The sequence below is a fragment of the Octodon degus genome, unplaced genomic scaffold (assembly GCF_000260255.1).
Source record: "Octodon degus isolate 3935 unplaced genomic scaffold, OctDeg1.0 scaffold00177, whole genome shotgun sequence".
Taxonomy (NCBI): Eukaryota; Metazoa; Chordata; class Mammalia; order Rodentia; family Octodontidae; genus Octodon; species Octodon degus.
Genome location: NW_004524753.1, coordinates 462,599 through 484,905, shown reverse-complemented (window position 1 = coordinate 484,905; position 22,307 = coordinate 462,599). Strand labels below are relative to the sequence as shown.

The following is a 22,307-nucleotide window of genomic DNA, read 5'->3' as shown; positions in this document are numbered from 1 at the left end:
TGGTGAGATGGCTCAGTGGTCTAAAGCACCTACTTAGAACAAGCTAAGCTAAGCAAAGCACAGGGACCGCGGTTCAATCCCCCAGCACCACATGCCAGCCCCGTCCCCTGGTGGGCTGAGCTGGCCACACACACACACAAAAATAAATAAATAAATAAATAAAGGAAAAGGGTAAATTTTCATAACCTTCAAGTTGGCAATTATTTCTTTGATATGAAAGCAAATGTACATGCAACAAAAGAAAAAAGATAAAACTGAACCTGATCAAAACTACAACAACAAAAAATCTGTGCATCAAAGAACAGTTCAAGAAAGAAAACCCACATCATAGAAGAAAATATTTTCAAAATAATTTATCTGATGAGAATCTAGTATCTGAGTAAACTCTTGGAACTCAATAACAAACAGAACAGAATAACAAACAAAGAATCCAGTTTTTAAAAGGGCAAGCTGGGCATAATGGCACATAGTGCCACTATTTCTTTAGAATAGTTCCAGCTATTCTAAAGGAAGGGTCCCTTGAGCCCAGGAGTTTGAGACTAATCTAGGTAATATGATGAGACCCTATCACAACTTTAAGGAAAAAAAAGATGAAGAACTCAAGAAAACATTTCAAATCATACAATCAGAAAATATCTGAGAAGTTATATTCAGTATCATTAATCATTAATGAAATGACATTCTTACCCTACCCCTATTTCCACCTCCAGAAATCTTGTCTCTCTCAAAGGGATGAAAACTTCAGGAGATACTTGGGTGACTATGTGGAGTTCGAGATAATCTCTTTCCTCTGAGGATCCTGCCTCCTCAAATGAAGACTAGGCTGGGCAAGTGAGACCCTGTCTCAAAATTTTTAAAAAAGACTGGGGTGTGGCTAGAACATGGCTATTACCAAAACTAAAAGATTGCCTGACCCATCCTGAACCAACCATACAGCATTCTTGCTTCAAGAAAATAGGAAAGGGACAAAATCTTTGAATAAGTTCTAATTGTGGCTAAATTAAGAAGTTTAAAAACCTAAAATTATTTGGAGATCACGAAATCATATGCCTATAGAAGTTTAAAAAAAAAAAAAGTCATTTTGCAAAGAAAATAAAGGAAAAGTAGAGACAGAATGAAAGAAAAAGGGCCAGGGAGACGGCTCAGTAGAATAAGAGCTTCCCTGGCAAGCGCAAGGGCTCGAGTTCAATCCCCGGTTCCGCAAAAAAAAAAAGAAAAGAAACTATTCTCAGAATGAAAGAAAAATATCTTACTTTTCTACTCCTGTTTTAGGTTATTTTAATGTCCAGCTGTCTAAGGCTGCTGCTGATACAAACAGTCTGCACCAATTTTAAAGATCTGTATCTCTAAAGTTCTCAGAAACTCTAAAATGGAAGCTAAAAAACCTGTCAATGTCATATAATGAAAATATAGACCACCTTTACAACAACTAGTTTTATTAAACATATTGCAGACTAGATCACTAATTTTTATTTTCTTTATTTTGTTTCTTGTGAGTGGAAATTTGCTGAACTTTTTAAAAAACTGTATAAAAAGCAAAATGACTAAGATAGGAAACACTAAAAATATGAATCTTAATCTCTTTTAGCAAATGAAATATACAACTAACCTAAGACTACCAGGGTACTATTACTAGACTATAAAAGGATATTTAAAATTAGAAAACATCTGTTTCTTCATGATTTCAGGCCACTCAAAACATCCACTTACAGTGACTCAAATTCCAGAGGAACAATGCAATAACAAGACACTGCAACATACAGAGTCTGCCAATAAATAAATTAAAACATACATATATATATCTCACAGGAAAAAATTTTGTATAATATTTTGATACTAAATTTACTGAGCCATCATGAGATTAATTCAAGAGGTGCTCAAAGTGGTAGACAACTGCTTAAAAAAAAAATTATTTTTCTTTTCCTGAAATCTGTGTACCTTTTTTTTTTTTTGGTGGACTCCATATAATTATTAGAACTCACTGAATAGGGGGAATTTTAGTACAGTGGATTTAACTTACATACAGAAACTGCAAAAACAAAAAAAAAGAAGTGACAGGTCTTATCTTGCCATGGATAACGACTAAAGGTTAACACATTTCTGCCACCTTGAACCACAAGTGATCATGCGTGATGTCCCATTGAGTGGCTTGTACCCCTAGTGGTACAATCAGATATAATCACTTTTAGTGTTCTTTTTACCAATAAAATTAATAAAAAGCCACTAGACAGAACAGTTATGCATATACTAACCAGTGGTTCAAACGGGTCAGCTGCAAGACATGAATTATGGACCTGTGGTACACATGTCAAATACAGTTATTTTTCAGCACCACAGACATGAATTAACTTTCAAGTATACAGATTTCAAAAAAGAACTGGCTGGGTCTACCGTTTTCTTGTAAAAAACTGTGTCATACAGAATTAAAACTAGTTTAGGTAGGAACTCATCCACCAGAGGGGGCCCTTACAAAACAAGAATAAAATGTTAATAAAAATCAAATTTAGAATATATCTTAGAATTCAGTATGACCACACATAAAATTCTGTGTACCTTCTCTTCAACTTCATCAGATAAATAAAATCCATCAATTCTACTTATTCCACACAAATCCCTTTTACTCAAAAATTAGCTTTAGGATCATTTTTTGAAACCAGTCACAATATCAATCCAAGTCACATAGTTCAGGTTTGTTTTGTTTTGTTTTGTTTTTTGCAGAACTGGGGATTGAACTCAGACCCTTGCGCTTGCCAGGGAAGCGCTTATTGCACTGAGCCATCTCTCCGGCTCCACATAGTTCAGTTTTAATGAACAAGAAAGCACATGTCATCACCATTCTTGGTCTACCTCTTACCTCCTACCATTTAAACAGTAGGTATTTTCTTCATGTCCTAGTATACCTATTAATCAGGAAATGTAGTGGCTCCTAAAAATAATAGTTACTAAATATTTACTAATGTCCCAGTAGCTCATATAACCCTCACAACAAGCCCACGATGCAGGCACTACTATTATGCCCACTTTACAAATGTGAGTCTCAGAGGGAACAGAGACTTAAAGAGATCACTACTACAAATTACACAATTATTTTACTGTACAAGGAACAAAACACATACAACCCATATATCTAGAAAAAAGGAATCATGGGCTGGAAAGATGGCTCAGTGGTCTAAAGCACCTACTTGGAACAAGCTTGGCAAAGCACAGGGACCGCAGTTCGATCCCCCAGCACCACATGCCAGCCAGCTGCGCCCCCTGGTGGGCTGAGCTGGCCACACACACACACACACACACACACACAATAAATGTTTAAAAAAAAAAAAAAAAAAAGGAATCAAGCAGTGAGCTTAAGAGCTATTTCTGCTATGTAGCTACTTTAAAAGCCTAACCCAAGGAAGAGAATTTGCAAGCTATCTGGGTAATGTGTTAGGTTTTTTTCATAGAGAATGTATAAGGAAGTAGGCAGGCAGAACAAAATGAATAAAATGGTTCAGCAATCCTTGTATAATGAGCTAGCAAAATTTCTGATAATTGACAAAACTTTAACCTGTAAGTCTATCTTAAAGAAAACTTGTGGCATGTTTTGATAAATTCAGTATCTTTCTAGTCAGTGTGCAGCATATGCCTATAATAATCCCAGCACTCTGAGAGGCTGTAACAGGAGAATTGCAAGTTTGAGGAGGAAGATGACAAGTCTGAGCCCAGCCTGGGCAATTTAGTGAGACCCTGTCTCAAACACTGAAAAAAAAAAAAAAAAACAGATAGAAAACAACATGATGCTGGCACAGAGACATGCATCGATGAAACAGAACTGAGGACGCAGAAACTAGTCCAAGCAGTTTTAGTCATCTTATTTGTGACAAAGAGGTCAAAATCATATGCTGGGGGAAAGTCAGACTTTTTAACAAATGGTACTGAGAAAACTGTTTACATATATGCAGAAGATTGAATCTAGGCCCACATCTATCGGCATATAATAAAGTCAAAATGGATCAAAGACCTAGATATTAAAATAGAAGGCGAAAGATTTATACAATCTGAAAAGAAACCAGAATATGGATATTAAAATAGAAAAAAATATGCTATAAGATAAAATAGATAAAACTCTGGACAACATAAACATTAGTAAACTTTTGGAACAGCATCTCAAATGTGTAAGAAGTAACACTGAAACTCAACAAATGGGACTATATCAAATTAAAAGGCTTCTGCACACCAAAGCAAACAACAGAGTGAAGAGACAACCTATAGAATGGGAAAAATCTTCTGTCAGCTTCTCCTTGGACAGAAAACTAATTTATAGAATACATAAAATACTAAAAACAAACAAACAGAAAAAAGAGCCCTCCCACGAAACTCCCCATCAAAAAGTGGACAATTGAAACAGACACTGCTCTGAAGTATAAATACATTTTTTAAATGCACAGTATCTCTGGCCATAAGTTACTTGGTTCAGGTACGTGACACAAAGTTAAAACTACCCCTTACAGACTTGAATTTAAAGGCAAATATTTGTTATTAGATAGGAAATTTGAAAATGTCTTCTTGCAATTTATCACCTTACCAGGTCTTTCCTTTCCAGTGCCCTTTGACTCAGCAAATTTCTGTATCAAACTTTCAACTGTAGTATTAGCCATGTTATTTATAAATTCTTCATGTACCTATTAAACCAAAATAAAGATAACATCTTCCACAAATATTTTTAGTCCACTTCAAATAAAAGCAATTAAAACTTTTGGATGTAAGGGTATTTGGGAGATTTCATTTACACTTGTTAACACACTATTACCTAACAGTGTTAAGACGTCTGTGGGGAATAACCACTGCTTACCTTCATCCCTTAAGACATGGCCTCACAGCCTTTGACATAAAGACAGTTTACTGATCTCATGTCTTAAGTGTTTTAGAAACAAAATTCTTACAGTAATTAAAACTTATAAAGACAATGAAAATAGTCTTAGATTTCTAATCTAGATTTCATCCTTCTGTACTGAACTTCAATACACCACAAACTATCATAAACTTCTTTTAAGTTTCTAGTAGATTTCAAAAGTTAAGTTCTCTTATTAAGGTTGCTGCCATAAACTTAAAAACAAAACCTGAAAAAAGAAATATTAAAAAACTGGTCATTCAAAATTTTAATGTAAGGGCCGGGGAGATGGCTCAGTAGACTAAGCGCTTCCCTGGCAAGCGCAAGGGCCTTAGTTCAATCCCCGGTTCCCCAAAAAAGAAATAATAATAAAATAAAAAATAAAAAAGCAACTTAAATTTTCATGCTTGGTGCTCAAACAAAAAAAAATACATATAAATACACATTCTTTAGATGACACAATTCAGAATCATCTCTATGGGTTTCAGACACGAATGATTAAAAACTTACAAAAAGTCATAAGAAACATTTTTCCATGAATAAATTCACTGTAAAGTATAAAACTTACCTGGCCTATCTGCAAATGAATTTCCTTCACTGCATTTGACAAGGATCCTATAATTTCCTTTACATGAATGAGATGAGTTTCTTCAATATCTTGAAATTTCTGGGTAGCAAATAGATAGTTAAATATTCACTATATATAAATACAAATATACATTCTGTAACCAAAAAGTTTTAGAGAATACTTCAATATAGATAACCAAATTAAATTAGTTACTATAAGATTTAACAATGTCTTTAAATAAATAGGTGTAGCAAATATACTAAAATATAGCAGGGCCAACCAGCCAGCTCAGCAGACTAAAGTGCCTGTGTAGGGAGAGCGCAGTGGCCAGGGTTTGATCCCCTGGGGCACACTGAGACAATGATTGAGACTAGGTGTGGTGGCTCATGCCTGTAATCCCAGAGGTTTGGAAGCTGAAAACAGGAGAATCACTCAGAGTCTGATCTATGTAGTGAGACCCTGTAGACCCTGTACCAAATACAAAAAAAAAAAACAGCACTGAGAAAAGTTATTATAGCATTTCTTTGACATTTGCCAAGGAACTTTAAACTTCTTTAGAATTTTAAGATACAAATTAAATAATCATGACTAAAGAAAAGTGAAGACAATCCAGATGAGAAAAGTAGTCCCAAAGCCACAGAACAATTTCTAAAACTTTTCAAATAATTGCCTTCTGAAAACTTTTTAATCTGCCAAACATTCTAAAATGAGTTTTGAACCTTGAAATGTTCATAAAATATCCATAAGAGGTAATCTATCTTCAAAGAAATTTGGGGGAGCCTGTGCATGCTATCTCTGTAGTCTTAATGGAAAGTAAGGACACATCAGATTACTAGGGAATGTTTCAAAATATTTGAATCACCCCGCCCCTGGGGTACACTGAGACAGCAATTGAGACTGGGCATGGTGATGCACACCTGTAATCCCAGCTTTTGGGAGGCTGTAAACGGACGGATTACTACAAGTCAGACCTAGTAGTGAGACTCTGAGCACCCTGTAGGCCCTTCCCTAAAAAAGAAAAAAAAAAGTTTGAATAAATCTTGTAGTACTGTACAGGAAATAGCAGTTGAATGTTGTTTCAAAAATTCCAGGCTGGGGAGATATAGCTCAGCAGTCAAAATGCCTGCCTGGCATGTGCAAAGACTCGGGTTCAATCCCAGGTACTACATGCTGTGCTGGCCCCATGCCAAGCTGACCCCAGAAACTGGGCATGGTGGCACACGCCTATAACCCATGGGGGGGGGGGGAGGTAAGACAGGAGAATCACCACAAGTCCACACTGAGTAGTGAGATCCTGTACCCAAAAAAAAAAAAAAAAAAAAAAAAAATTCAAGTTACTCTAATATTTGTTTCCTAGACAGAGAACCACTGCTAGCCTTGGCTTCACAATAAACCTATCAAGAACAGATATAATGAAATAACGAAACATGTTTTGCCCAGCATTTTCTCAATTTCTCTGACCTCACAATCCTTTGTTTTTCTTTCCCCTAAATATTAATATCTCAAAGAACAATACAGGATCCTCAAAACAGGATCTGGAAATGCTGAGCTACCCAGATTAAAACAAAATACATTTGTCATTTCTACTGCACAAATGTGATTATCCTTCTTTTTGCCAAAGTAAATAACTTCTAAAGAATCTACCTACTTCCCTTATTTTTCCCAGTTATTTTACCAAATTAATTTCCCTCACTTCATATTTCATGTCCACATTTCTTTAGCACTGAGTTACACAAACAACAATCACTAAACTAAATAATATCTATACGGTGTAAGTGGTATGAACTCCTTAAAAATCAGTAATGACAAAATTACAGTTTGGGAAGTAATGTAAGAATAATCCAAAAACTTAAAATTAATTTTCTTCAGAGTTAAAACAGAGTAGGTTGTCTGTGATTAAATTTTTAACCACGCCAAAGAGGGTATCAGTGTATTAGGATCTGGACTTGGGATCACAAGTCTGCATCTTGTACAGCAATTAACCACTAAGAAGAATACATGCAGTGTATTATTTGTTGAAACTGTACTTCCGATTTGATTTGAAACTGTCTCATTGCTATCTGTTTATCAATAAAACTTTGAAAAAAAATAAATAAAGGTATATCTAAAGGTAAAAAAAAAAAAACAAAAAAAAAAGATCTGGACTTGGGGCCGGGAAGATGGCTCAGTGGAATAAGTGCTTCCCTGGCAAGCACAAGGGCCTTAGTTCAATCCCCGGTTCCGCTCAAAAAAAAAAAAAAAAAAAGATCTGGACTTATTCTGAAGAACTGAAGAATATTCAAAATTGAAGAATATTCAATAGGCTGATTCATATAAATTCACATTATAAGAAATGATCCTCAAACAATTTCAAAAACTTAATGAACAAAATATTGCAATAGGTCAGGTATAACTGAATACAATAAAACTGGGTCATAATCCTATTAATTGAATATGGATGATCATTATTACCTCCTAGGAAACTATTTTCTCTTAAAACAATTACACCAAAAAGGTAATTTCTTATTTAAAAATATCCTAAAGCATGAATCTGTATAGAATTCAAAGCATAATTCAGACACAATTTTGAAACTGTGAGGGGTTTTCTTGGAGAGGAGAGCACTACCATCATAACTCTTCAAAACTAGCAACTACTAAATGCAGTAATTCAGCAGTAAGAAATAAGGAGTAAGTAGTATCTCAAATGTTTAAATATATATGAACTTCCAGTAAGGAAATCAGGTTGTTTTCCCCCTTGCAGTTTTAAACTCACTATGTTCACATAGACTATTCTAAAAAAAAAAATTCTATGACCCACTAAAGACATATAAAAGTAATTCTAAAACTCCTTATCTGAGAGTGTTGCTTAGTAAATCTCAATGCTGCCAGGAAGGGGCCAACTCCCATGTAATGCTTCAAATTTTTTCAAGCATACCATCAACTAATAGTGGTGAAAAGCATGAGCATAAAGAGCAGCTACAACTTCAGTTGTCCTTATTTTCAACTCAAAATGAAAAATTTAAACTCATGCATACCCTAATAAATCCTAACTTCTCTCACCCCAGGGACTCAGTTTCTTTCTCACTAGTAAATACAGATCCTGTCACCCAAATTTGATCCTCACTATACTGTCAGGTTCTTTCCCACTGTGATAAGGGTCGGTATGTATGACCCAGAATAAAATAAAAGCGGAGAAGTGAAAGAATTATTTAGATGTCTATATAACCCAAATTAAAGCCTACTCGGTTTTAAAACATGGTTCCTGCTGCAAAGGGGTGTGTGTGTGTGTGTGTGTGTGTGTGTGTGTGTACAGATACAGAGACAATCACAAAACTAAGAAAAAAGTAACACATTAGCAAGGTACAGCACCATCTTTCAAAAGTCCTACATCTACTCAAATAAATTAGTATTTTGATCTTGCATATGGTGGAATAAAAAAGTAAAGTACCATTTTGGGAAAAAAAAAAAAAAAAGACAAAAAGATGCTTGTTGAAAAGTTTTTTAAAAGTAACATCCACAGAAAAGAAGCCTTGATTGCAGAAAATTCTAATTTTTATTTTTCTAACTTAAATACAAGGCGAGCACTTTCATCAGTAGAAATGTGACAATAACTGCCTTATAAATGAGTGTTCCTTCATAGAAAAATCTAGAAGATAGGGAGTAGCTCAGTGGTTGCCCACATTTGGAGGCGAGGGGCTGGGAGACAACAGAGAGTAGGTAAAGTATTTTGTTTTCAGGTAACAAAAATGATCTAAATTTGATTGTGGTCATAGCTGTATAACTGTCAATGTGTTACAATCTACTGAATCTTAACGTAAAGTTTGTAGATTGTATGGCATATAAATTTTAGTTCAATAAAGCTGTATTTTTCAAAAATAAATCAATGAGTGTTCCTAAGGATTTAAAAAAACAACAGTACTGTTGAAATTTACAATGCTCTCATTTGCTACATGAATTTAAACTTTCTATCTCGTAGAATTGGAGCCTTATCTGACATTAACCCTTTCTTTTCATAGCTGCCAAGACATATGACACTCGCCAGTTTTTCTCTTTGGCTTCTATTTCCATTTCTGTCACTAAAGGTCCTAAAGTCCTTTCTCTGGCACACACTAACCAAAGGCAAAGTCATCATGGCTTTATGCACTGACAACACCTGTTATAACCTATACACAGATGTCCTCCCAAGCATCATGTGCTCAGAGGCAGGGATTTAGGAAAAAAACTGGAGGTTAAGTCTTCTTTTTTAAGGTTTGGTTGTCAGGTACTTTATCCTACTGATGAGGAAATCAACTAAGACAATACTATTTTAATAGTCTCCTAATCCTTTAATCAAAATCTTTTAAGACTAGATGTGCTTCTGAATAAAATTTTTTTTCAGTGTTTAAAATAATGATGCACCTTATTTTAAAAGTATACATTTTATAATGCTACCATCAAAAACTCCAACAGCACTTGTCTTTTGGGTTTTTTGGGGGGAATATCAAGGATTGAACTCAGGATCTTGTGTTCACCAGGCAGGTACATATGTCACTGAGCTATATCTCCCAGCCCAGCATCTGTATGATTAAACAGATTTGACAAACATTAATATTTCTAAAGGAAAATGTCTGCATATTCACTCTAAGCAAGATAAATACTATAAGCAGCTTCACATCAGTTCAGGTCAAAGTTCTATTACCTAATGAGTTACAGGGGAAAAAACCTTTCAGTTTTCAGAGCTTTGAGGATTCAGAATTGTGAGTAAGAGAATACCACATAAATGAATAATACATTTACAGAAGCTAGGCGTAGTGGCAAATGCTTGTAATCCTGTAGCTACATGAGGAGGCTGAGGCAAAAGGATCACAGGTTGAGGGGCAGCCTGGACAATTTTTTTTTTTTTTTTTTTTTTTTTTTTTGCAGAACCGGGGATTGAACTCAGGCCCTTGTGGCCCAGAAACTCTTATAGTACATCCATATTGCAGTTTTAATTTTCTTTTTTTTTTTTTTCAGAGATAATGTCATTTTATTTCTTCTTTCATCATTCATCACTCTATATTATATTTCACAATGTAGAAATATATCAGAATAACATTTATTATTTATTTTTGAAACATGTTAAAAATTTAAAAGGACTATAATTTTATTGATAAATAGCAATGAGACAGTTTCAAATCAAATCAAAAGTACAGTTTCAACAAATAATACATTGCATATATTCTTCTTAGTGGTTAATTGCTGTACAAGATGCAGACTTGTGATCCTATTTACAAACACCATTAGAAAAAATCATTCTATTCATTAAGAGAATGCAACTATATATCTATCCTAACCACTTTGAATACACAGATACAAAATGGACGTTCATCTTTATACCCCATTTTTTTTAAGTTCCGTTATTGAATATTATAGGTGTGTAAACTCAGCAAAATATTCTAAAAGAGTCCAGTAGGCCATAATAGCATTGGGTCTTCTGTTTAACTGGCAATGTCAGAAATTATTGACCTGAGTCCCCCACAGCTCAACATAACAGCATGGCTTTACTTCCTATATAGCCTGGACAATTTAATGAGACTCTGACTCAAAAGTAAAATGAGGGGTCAGGGAGATGACTCAGTGGAATAAGTGCTTTCCTTGCAAGCACAAGGGCCTGAGTTCAATCCCCGGTTCCATAAAAAAAAAGTAAAATGGGATAAGGAGGCAGAGATTACACACACACACACACACACACACACACACACACACACACACAAACCTAAATCCCCACTGAAACCTATTTCTTGCCTATCTCTTCAACCACTGCCATTTCTCATTTCTCCCCACCATCTCCCCGTAATTCTGTTTTAGTATGTGCTCTTCACTTGCTACAGTGCAATGTCTCCTTACTCACATGGGCCATCATATCCATGGTCCCAATATTTGAAACATTCCTGTTCTTGGTCTCCTACCCAGTATTCAAGTTTCAGTTTTAAATGTCTCTTCCAAAAACGTCTTTCCTGACTCCCTAACAAGTTAGGTCACCCATCTTATGGAAGTAGTCTTTTTCTTCAGAATACTTTTAGCATTTTCTATGTTTATGTTTAAGAAGTATTCAATGTATACATCAGTACTTAAAATTGTCTCTAGAGCAAGGAGGTATTTGTGTTACTTAACATATATGCTGTATGTATCTAGCACAGTGCCCACAATATGCAAGTACAGATGGATGCCTGCCTGCACATACAGATGCCTGCAAGCCTGTTGGTTTCTGAGATGTGGATCATTCACTTCTTCAAATGAGAAGACAGAAGAATTAAATTTAAAATATCAGCTTTGTAAGTTCTTCTTTCATCAATACTGAATGCCCACGAAAGCTGAAAACTATCTTTAAAACTGAGGCTAAGGGGGGGTGGTAGTGCCTGCCCCTTAGCTCAATTCTTTAAGTGGCTGCTTCCACAAAGCAGTCAGGGGGCTGGTGAGATGGCTCAGTGGTCTAAAGCACCTACTTAGAACAAGCTAAGCTAAGCAAAGCGCAGGGACTGCGGTTCAATCCCCCAGCACCACATGCCAGCCAGCCCCACCCCCACCCCCTGGTGGGCTGAACTGGCCACACACACACACAAAATAAATAAAATATTAAAAAAAAAAAAAAAAAGGCAGTCAGGCTCAGGTTGCTGTGGTTGGATCCCTACAACTCAAGCCAGCCAAACCTGTCCTGAAGGCATTCAGAGGAAAAAACAACAAAACAAAACAAAAAACTGAGGCTATGACAGTAAACAAATCAATTCCTGCTCTTACAGAACATATATCCCGGTGGAGTGTGAGAGGCAATAATGTGTGTAGAAAAGCCCCTGAGCTTCTGTTTATAGCCCCTTAGACAAGAAGAGATTCTAACTACTAAGCTCAACACTATAGCTGCACTCCACCTTAATGAATACAACATTGAGAAACAAACCTTTAATATTTTAAGCTACTGACATTTTTGGGGTACTTGTCAACTTAGCACACCCAATCTGCCCTAACACAAAAAAATGAAATTACTGGTATCTTAGATAATGATAGGTACAAAAGAAAATAAAACAAAAAGAGGGTAAGAAAGATGGCTACAGAAATGTTAGGCAGCATTCATAGAAGGCACCCACTTCAAACTCAGTCTTCAACTAGAGCTCTAAGAACCCCAAATTAGATATAATTTATTCTAAGTGTACGGAAAACTTTTTTTTATTATTTACCTTCCCCCTAGTAATATGTAAAATTCTATGAGAAGAGGATTTTCACATTATTTTACTTACTAGTATAGATTCAACATAGTCATTCCTAGTTTTCTTCTCAAGCAAAAATAATTTTAAAATCAACACACAAGTCTAACAGCACAGTATTAACCATCTACCAATGCCTTCATTTTCCTCACCTATCTTTCAACATTTTTTTTTCCGTAATTTTATTGAGAAACAAATAGCAATGAGACAGTTTCAAATCAAATTGATAGGACAGTTTCAATAATTAACACATTGCATACTATCTTCCTAGTGGTTATTTGCTATACAAGATGCAGACTTGATATCCTATTGACAAACACTATTAGAACAAATCCCTCTATTCATTAAAAGAATATACCTATATATGTATCCTAACCATTTTGAATACACAGATACAAAATGAACATTCATCTGTATCCCCTTTTTTTGTTTAGTTCCGTCATCTGAATATTATAGGTGTGTTAACTCAGCAAAATATTCTAGAAGAGTCCAGTAGTCATTAATAGTATTGGGTCTTCCACTTGACTGGCAATTCAACATTCTCTTTTGATCTACCTGAATAATTCCTTATGATAAGTTATCATTACTGAATCTTGGTCTTCAATCCCACAAACAAAATGCAAATTTTTAAATAGCATTATTAGAATGCCAAAATTGTGTCTTAAAATTTCTAATACTAAAAAGTCATATAAGAGAAAAATTATACTATTTAATTAGTATGTGTGCAAATGTATTAAGTGTCCTGTTACCAATTTACAGCCTTAAAAATACCAACCTGAAGGGCCAGGAAGGTAACTCAGTAGACTAAGCACCTGCTTAGGCAAGCGCAGGGACCAGGGTTCAATCCCCAGCACCACATGCCGTGCCGGTCCCACCCCTGGGTGTGCTGAGCCACCACTGGGCATGGTGCCTCATACCTGTAATCCCAGCACTAGGGGAGCTGAAACCAGGAAGATCACTACGAGTCCAAGCTACACAGTGAGATACTGTACCAAATACATTAAAAAAAAAAAAAAAAAAATACCAACCTGAGCTGTTTCTGTCATTTTCTGTTCAAAATCAGCTTTTGCTAATGCATATTTTTCCACATACAGTTTATAAGTATCTGTAGCTTTCTTAGATTTAACGGCTGCCTGTAAAAGAACAAAAACATTTTTACTACACATTAAGCTTTTTTCCCTATATAATATAAAACAAAATATATTTAAAGAGCTCAATATGACACACAACTAACTTTAATACCTGTGACAATCAAGCCTGCCTTAGTCAGTTGTTGTTATCGTCAAATGATAACACAGAAATTCAATACTGCTGACTCTTCTGTCTCATGAAATATACTCTCAGAAATGAAAATACTCTCATTTTTATTACCCACAGTAAGATTATATAACTACATAATGGCACAATGCTACTAAAAATATGTTAACACACTGAAAAATACAATGTATAAAAATATGACGATGTTGTAAGAACATGTTTGACACTATACTGATGAATCTTCCTTCTTCCCCTACTTTAAACATATACATACTCCATTTATTATCCAATTAAAATCCATATATCTAGGATCACTCAGATAGCTCAGTGGACTAAAGTGCCTGCTTACAGAGACCCTCAGCAGGCTGTGGTGGCCCAGCCCCCAGCCTCTAGCCCCCAGGGCACACTGAGACAGCCATTAAGACTGGGCATGGTGGCACATGCCTGTAATCCCAATGCCTGGAGACTGAAAACAGGAGGATCACTATGAGTCAAATCTCTATAGCGGGAACCTGTATACATTTAAAAAAAAAAAAAAAATCCATCTAGCTAGCTCAAAAGTTAGTGTTTAGTGTTTTCCAGGTTCCATTATGTTCCAAAGTTCTATGAAATGTTTTTAATCAATCTTTGCCTATTTCTTACGCAAAACAATTTTTAAAATTCTTATTGAGATATTACAGCTCTAGTTTTATCAAAGTGACTTGCTCAATAAAAATTCAGTAGTATATTAAATACAGGGATATGAGGAACATGAAGGAAAATTACAGAGGATTTTCCATTAAGGAAATGTTGTTCTCATAAAAGAACAACCACCTATACATAAACAGCCAGAAATTGGTAGAAAGCAATAAAAGAAGTCAAGATAAATTCTGGGGAAGATAGATATGCTCGAAGAAAAGGATGTATAGGTAGTAGGAAGGGACACCCCGTGGCTCTCAAGAAACGCTATGGTCTCAAAGGACTACTTTAGCTAGGACATAGGAAGATTGTGGAGGTAGGGGGATTAAAATAAACAAGAATTTATTCCAAAAGTTTAAAGACAGAGCAGCTGAAGAATTTCTAGATGTGAAGATTTCCATTTTCCTGATGAGGTAACAGACCATCTGCTAAGAGAGAAATAGGAAAGTAGGCTTTGGACCTTAATAAGAATAAAAAAGGTTTTATAATGTGATGCGGAAGACATAAGGGGTAATATGACAGGGTGATTAAAAATACTGCTAAGGAAAAAAGTATTATTAAGCCAAGTAAAGCTGTAAACTAAGAAATTAGTTTACAGTTGATGAGTACTAACATGTAATTACCTCCACCTGTGAAAAGGAATCAGCCTTAGCACTAGAACTAGAAGCACAACATGGGATTTACCCTGAGGTTTGAGATTGGCAATTGTATTGATAGTCCAACTGTCTAAATAAGCAACTTTGTAACTTCTCTAAAATATGTAAGCATATATATATGCTTTTCTATCTTGTTAAAGAATACAGAAGGGGGCTGGTGAGATGGCTCAGTGGTCTAAAGCACCTACTTAGAACAAGCTTAGCAAAGCACAGGGACCGCGGTTCAATCCCCCAGCACATGCCAGCCAGCCCCACCCCCTGGTGGGCTGAGCTGGCCACACACACACACACACACACACACACACAAATAAAATAAATTAATTAAAAAAAAAAGAATACAGAAGGCCAGTAGGCATGGTAGCACACGTCTGAGGCAAGAAGACTGCTGTGAGTTTGAGGCTACCTTGGGTTACAAAGAGTTCAAGGCCAGCCTGAAATGCAAAATGAAACCCTGACTCAAAAAGCAAAAAATAAAATTTAAAAAATCCAGAATTTTACCATGAAGAATAAATAAAACTAGTTTTGCACCCAAGAGTACTGAATTGAAATTTCACTTCCATCATTTATTACCTACCCATCTGACAACGTATCTGAGCTTTACAATGTCTTGTCATTCCTCAAATTAGGAAGAGAGGGGAAAGAGAATTAAAAAGAATTAAGATGCCCTACATACATATACCAACTCCTCACAATGAACATAATCAAGGACTGCAAGCATTTCTGCAAACATTTCACAGCACTTCTATCAATAAAATTTTTTTAAAAAAACTGGGAACACTATGGGCTGGCCAAATAGCTCAGCAGAGTAAAGCATTTGCAAGCAGGCTGGGGGTTCGATCCCCAGGCCTGCCATGCCAACCTCACCCCTGGAGCATGCTGAGATGGCAATTGAGATTGGGCGTGGTGGCACCATGTGTAATCCCAGCTCTTGGGAGGCTGCAAACAGGAGAATCACTATGAGTCCAATCTAGTAGTGAGACCCTAAACACCCTGTAGACCCTTCCCTAAAATACAAAAAAAGTAATAAAACAAAATTGGGAACACTAGTTTTTAAAGCTGCAGTATTGATGAAATCCTTAGACAAAATCTTTAGAACACCATCTGGCATATAGTTAAATTTACAAACCAAACAGTACAAACCAAACAGTATCATCTATTTTTACAGTTTCCAACAAGGAATACCAAGAAAATACATCATTAAACTTTGTTGTTATATAAAGATACGGAAGTTACTGATTTTCACTGAATTACCCATCCCTAGAGAAAGGACTAAAATCTATAACAATTTTCTCCTTTGCTTCTATATATTTCTTCTTAATTATTATCATTATTTTCTCACTGGCCATTTGATATTATTTTATACCACTGTTACTATACTTTCTCTAATATCCTAGCCCTGTTCAAACACAATTAAATGAGATGCCTAGAGTTTACTAATAAGCACCCGCCCAGGAAGTTCAAATAACTGTTTGCTAGAATTTATTTTAGAAACAATTACAATGTCATGGTATATAGATTTCTTTTTGGATTTTCCTGATGCAAAGAGATATCAGATATAAGTAGTTTCTTCCAACTACTTACATTTTCAGTTTGTATAAAAGTAATCAAAAACTCACAGTGTACAGAATAAAAAAAAAAAAATTGAGACAAGATCTCGTATGTAGTTTGGGCTGGCCCTGAACTTATTATGTAAATAGTGATCCTCCTGCCTCAGCCTCCAAAGTGCTAGAGTTACAGGCATATGCATGGCCTTCAAAGAGTAACTTTTAACAATAAGCCTAAAAAGGAATATAGTTTTACAGGTAGTCCCTTGAGTGCTCTTCATTCTATTATTTTTCACTGCTATTAAATTATTTCTTAACATTTCATATGTCACCTATTGATGAAGAATTCCCTTGTGATCACTCCTAGAGAGACACATCTGATTTGAAAGGAGTCAGAATAAAAAGTTAAGAACTATAATATTTGTGTCTATGCTTTTAAAAGTAATCCATTTCATGAAATCATTCCCTTTTTACAGGTTCCATATTAAGTAAGATATCTTTCCTCCTCATCTTACATTCATGATCCTTTCTAACCTCTTGTTCTACACTACTTAATATCTTGGCTCCCAAAAGAAAGGAAACTTCTTGAACAGATGGGGATTACATGTATTTCAGCCTTTTAAAATATTTGGAGCAACTAGTACAGTAATAGGCCAAGAGCTAAAATATTGTACTTACTATTAAACATAAATTATCTTTTCATAACTCAACAGTAAGTCAGAAAAATACCTAAATAAATCACTTATAAGGCAAGAACCTATTCTAAATGTATACAGGTCAAATAACCTCTTAAATTAACTTTTATTAGTAAGCTGAAAAAAATTTGAGTATTTTTCTATAATGATTTTTCCCAAATAAATACACATATCCTGTGTTATGGACAATGGCATCTCATTGACTAATAAGTTGTTGTTGTTTTTCTTTTCCAGAACAGGGGATTGAACTCAGGCCCTTGCACTTGCCAGGGAAGCGCTTATTCCACTGAACCATCTCCTCAGCCTCCGTTTTTGTTGTTTTGAGACAAGGTCTCACTATATAGTTCAGGCTAGCCTCAAAATCACAGTGACCCTCCTTCCTCAGCCTCCTGAGTGCTAGGATTATAGGCCTGCACCATCACACCTGGCTTGAACTTCATAATCTAGTAGAAATAAAAGCTGACCTTCTAAAAAAACATCTAAAAGACCTGCATTTCTAGGATATAAACAAAGTATTTCACAACATTATACATCACATTACATAGGAATGTAAGAGATGGAGAAAATCTTCTGACACATTATTTCTTATACTCAGTCTTTAGAAGTTTTAATAGTTCTGCTACTCATCTTTCTTAAATCAAGAGGAGTAAAAATATAAAGTTAAAAGTTTTACACCAACACATTTTTGTGATTTTTTTCTTTCTACATTATTCTCACCATGAATCTTGGTCTAGACATTTACCTTAGTATATAAACTTCTCTGACATAATCACAAAATTATCACCTTTAATTTAAGTTGTAAACAGCCTTGGAGCATACTCTTTGATAACAGGAAAGTATAAATTTTCATTTATCATATTTGGAAGCATGATGAAAATGAGGTGCTTTAAATTCTAATTTTTTTTTACAGTAGCTCTCACTTTTGAAATGTAAAACCAATATGCCAAAATTTATGGGAATTTCATACCACCTTCAAGAAGCATCCTGGAAAATTAACCCTAAAAGCACTTACAAATAATAAAATTTTAAAAAGAAATCTGTTGATTTACAAGCTGTTTTAACAATGTCAAAATCAAATTTAAAGAAAACTAGGTATCACATAAAAGGATGCAGAGGGAACTTTAGAATGTAATTAAAAATACCTGTGTTTTGCAAACAAGAAACATTACTAAGAAACACATACTGTACATAGTATATAATCGTAAATTATTACATCAAAACAGGTTTCTAACTAAATTCCTGGGGTATAGCTACAGAAAGCAAATGCCCTGGAAGTAACAAACATGTCCATGTTGCGAAGTCATTATTAATGTTCCAGGAAGCTGAAGCACTGGTTTATTCTGTGTGTGTGTGTGTGTGTGTGTGTGTGTGCATGCACACTGGGAATTGAACCTAGAATCTTGCATATACTAGGCAAGGACTGTACCACTAGACTATATTCTCAGCCCTAAAGTATTTGTTCTTTTTCTTTTCTTTCTTTTTAATACAAGGTCTTGCTATGTAGCCTAGTTGACCTCAAATTCACAATCCTGCCTATCTCCCAAATGTTGGAATTACAGACATGCACCACCACTGTTCTTTTCTTCTGTTTTGTTTTTTGAAACAAAGTCTCACTATCTTCTTCCTTAGTCTCCCAGGATTATTGGCATGTACCACCACACCCAATGTGGTTTTTTTTTGTTTGTTTGTTTGTTTTTGCAGTACTGGGGATTGAACTCAGGACCCTATGCGCTTATTCTGCTGAGCTATCTCCCCATCCCCCCTCCAGTGTGTTCTTTTATTAAGTAACGCAATCATGTTTAAAAGCAATACCTTCTTCCCATATTCCAATTATTAAATTCATTGGCTGCCTGTTTTAGGGTTAGGTCTCTTAGATGTGGTTGTTTGTGCCTTCCTATAGGGGGTGGGGTGGAGAGTTGTTTGTGCTTTACCCTTTATGCTTTTCTATTCCTATGCAGCAATTCTCAGGCTATCTCCTGTCAGACCCTCAAGGACCCAATTTAATCTAAATCTGGGAAAGATAGTTTTTAATTACTTCTCTGTAAGAATACTATGGATATGGGCAAAATAGCCTTACTGATTCCCTACCTTGATTCTGTCTTAGGATTTAATACCTTGTTTCTCTAATCCCCCAACCTCCCAGGAAGCTTTTAACCTAGCCAGCAGTCTGACAGCCTTCTTTTCTTCCCTACCAGTACTTTTATGCAATGGGCCAGGTTCTCTGTACCTCTTCTCAAAGAGAGCACTTGACAAACATTTATAACCTAGTACTTGGGAGGCTGAGGTAGAAGGTCATGAGTTCCAGGCCAGTCTCAAAAAAATCCAAATCAAAGACCAACAATGAAAAAATAAAAAATAAAAAATAAAAATAACCAAGGGGAAGAGCTGTTCCCTTATATAACACAAGAGTCAAATTTTACTGCCCACCTTAGGACTTACATAAGCTTGCATGATAAATTTTTACATGCCATTTGGGATTTCTAGACCATAGAAATAATATTCTCTGTGAACTCTGTTAATTCTGTTTTCTCTTTTTACATTTTATTCATAAGAGTTTTCAAATCATGAAAACTACACCTCTTCTTTTCCTTCCCTTCCCAATTCTGCTTAGTATACAAACATTAAGGGAAATATAGTACTCCAAATTCCATTAATTGTTGACTTTCCTAGTTTTTGCCCATGTACATACAATCTGAACCATTACCATACTACCAAGACAATTTGGTTCTCTTTATTCGCCAAGTTGTTCAAATACTGTGGAAAGTTTTCAAAATTATCACTCCCTATGGCTAAGTCCTAAATGACATATACTGTACTACAGCAAAAATGTAATAACTATTTTTAGTAACTATTTTAAAAGGAGAAAAAAGCAACTACCTTCAATGAAAATGTGGATAGGGAAAAATGTCTGTTCTTTATCACAATGTAACATAAATGTGTTCAGAGTTAGCAATCAATCACCCACAACATACATGTGAATTTTAAATTCAAGTAGCTACACATTTCCAAATATACTGAACTGGGGCCAGAGAGATGACTCAGTGGAATAAACACTTTCCTGGCAAGTGCAAGGGCCTGAGTTCAGTTCAATCCCTGGTTTCCGCCAAAATATTATATATATATCTACTGCTTCAAAAATTTTTACCTCATTAAAACTTATACCAACCAATATCATCAACTATCTTACCATACAAAAATCTTGCAAGGGCTAATATAGCTAAGTGGTAGAACATTTGCCTAGCATGCAGAAGACCCTGGGATTAATATCCAATCAATCCCACACACACAAAAAAAAATAAAAATAAATATAAATATATAAAGTCTGGGGCCGCCGGCCTGATAGCTCAGTGAACTAAAGATCCTGCTTAGGCAGAACACAGCAGCTGGGGTTCGATTCCTGGCCTGCCAGGCCAGCACCACCTGCAGGACATGCTGAGACAGCGATGGAGACTGGGCATGGTGGTGTGCGCATATAATCCCAGCACTTGAGAGGTTGAAAACAGAAGAATCATTACAAGTACGATTTATGTAGTGAGACCCTGTAGGCCCTGTTCTAAATACAGAAAAAATAAATAAAATATAAAGTAAATAAAAATATCTCGTATATGTCATTAAAATAAAAAAATTCATTCCTGTTTTCTGCTTGCTAGCTATTTACCATAGACAATATATTTAAAAGATTTACTTTTATAAATTACAAATACTGTAAGATGCAGTGTTATTATCTTTAAAACAAGATCACTCTTGATTACCTAAAGATTAAATGCAATACTGTATATCAAAGAGATAGAAAACTACAAATGTGGTACTTTTACTGTAATTACCTTTTCTATTTCTTTTTGTGTAGCTCCCTCTTTTTTCAGACGTTCCTGTTCTACACATTTGGCATTGTAATTTTCCTTGGACTTCTGGAGGGCCTGAGTTATACTCTGAATGGCCTGGACAGCTTCCAGAGTTCCTGAAACTTCTTCTTTAGTCTGTTTGGTATGAAATGATTCATCAAAATGACTGGTATAAGCACTCAATATTAGACCAATCAATCCCTTAAGAAGTAAAAAAGAAAAAAAATACCTTTTTATGAGATTTTACTTGCTCTTCTCCATACTTCTGAACTTCCTTTATTAATTCCTGTAATTTTCTAACAAGATCCAAGTGACAATTTGCTAATTTCTCTGTTGACGTTTTGAACACATCCCACACTGGTGCAAATGTTCTAAGTGAAAGGAAGAGCATAGGAATCATTTACTGAAAGCAATGAATACATTAAAATTCTAAGATGGAATGAATGAAACTATAATGCTATATTCAGCAATTTTATTTAGGTGAAATAAGAAATTTAAACAAAGTGAGCCAGGCACAATGATGCGCATTACAGTACTCTGGGAGGCTGGGGTAGAAAAAGTATAAGTTCTAGTCCTGCCTGGGAAACTGATAGAGACTCTTACTAAATTTTTTTAAAAGGGACAGTAATGTAGCTTAGTGTGAAGGCACTAGGTCAGTGATGGCAAACCTATGGCATACATGCCACAGCAGAACCCTCTCTGTCAGCACACAAGCCAAGTCACCCCAACATCAAATAACAGTTGGTTTTTTTCTGCCTTAAAACCTCAGTATTGGGGCCGGGGACATGGCTCAGTAGGATAAGTGCTTCCCTGGCAAGCACTAAAGGCCTGAGTTCAATCCCCGGTCCTGAAAAAAAAACCTCAGTATTCAGGTTTAATTACAGCATTGACACTTTGTGATAAATAAGTGGGTTTTGAGTTGCAGTTTAGACACACAGGATCTAAAAGGTTCTCCCTTCACTGCCCTAGGTTTAATCACTGGTAAAACACACACACACACA

General features: G+C 35.5%; 1 protein-coding gene across 1 annotated transcript in view; it reads right to left on the bottom strand.

Annotated features, from left to right (window-relative positions):
* Nucleotides 1-22,307, bottom strand: part of Fcho2 (FCH domain only 2) — a 114,083-nt gene that overhangs the window by 75,007 nt on the left and 16,769 nt on the right. Inside the window, exons 4-8 of the mRNA XM_023703651.1 lie at nt 21,536-21,677; nt 21,289-21,441; nt 13,663-13,767; nt 5,439-5,537; nt 4,565-4,661 (exon numbers count right to left, since the gene is read on the bottom strand). Coding sequence (XP_023559419.1) covers nt 4,565-4,661; nt 5,439-5,537; nt 13,663-13,767; nt 21,289-21,441; nt 21,536-21,677 — 596 coding nt within the window. The remainder of the gene's footprint in view (nt 1-4,564; nt 4,662-5,438; nt 5,538-13,662; nt 13,768-21,288; nt 21,442-21,535; nt 21,678-22,307) is intronic.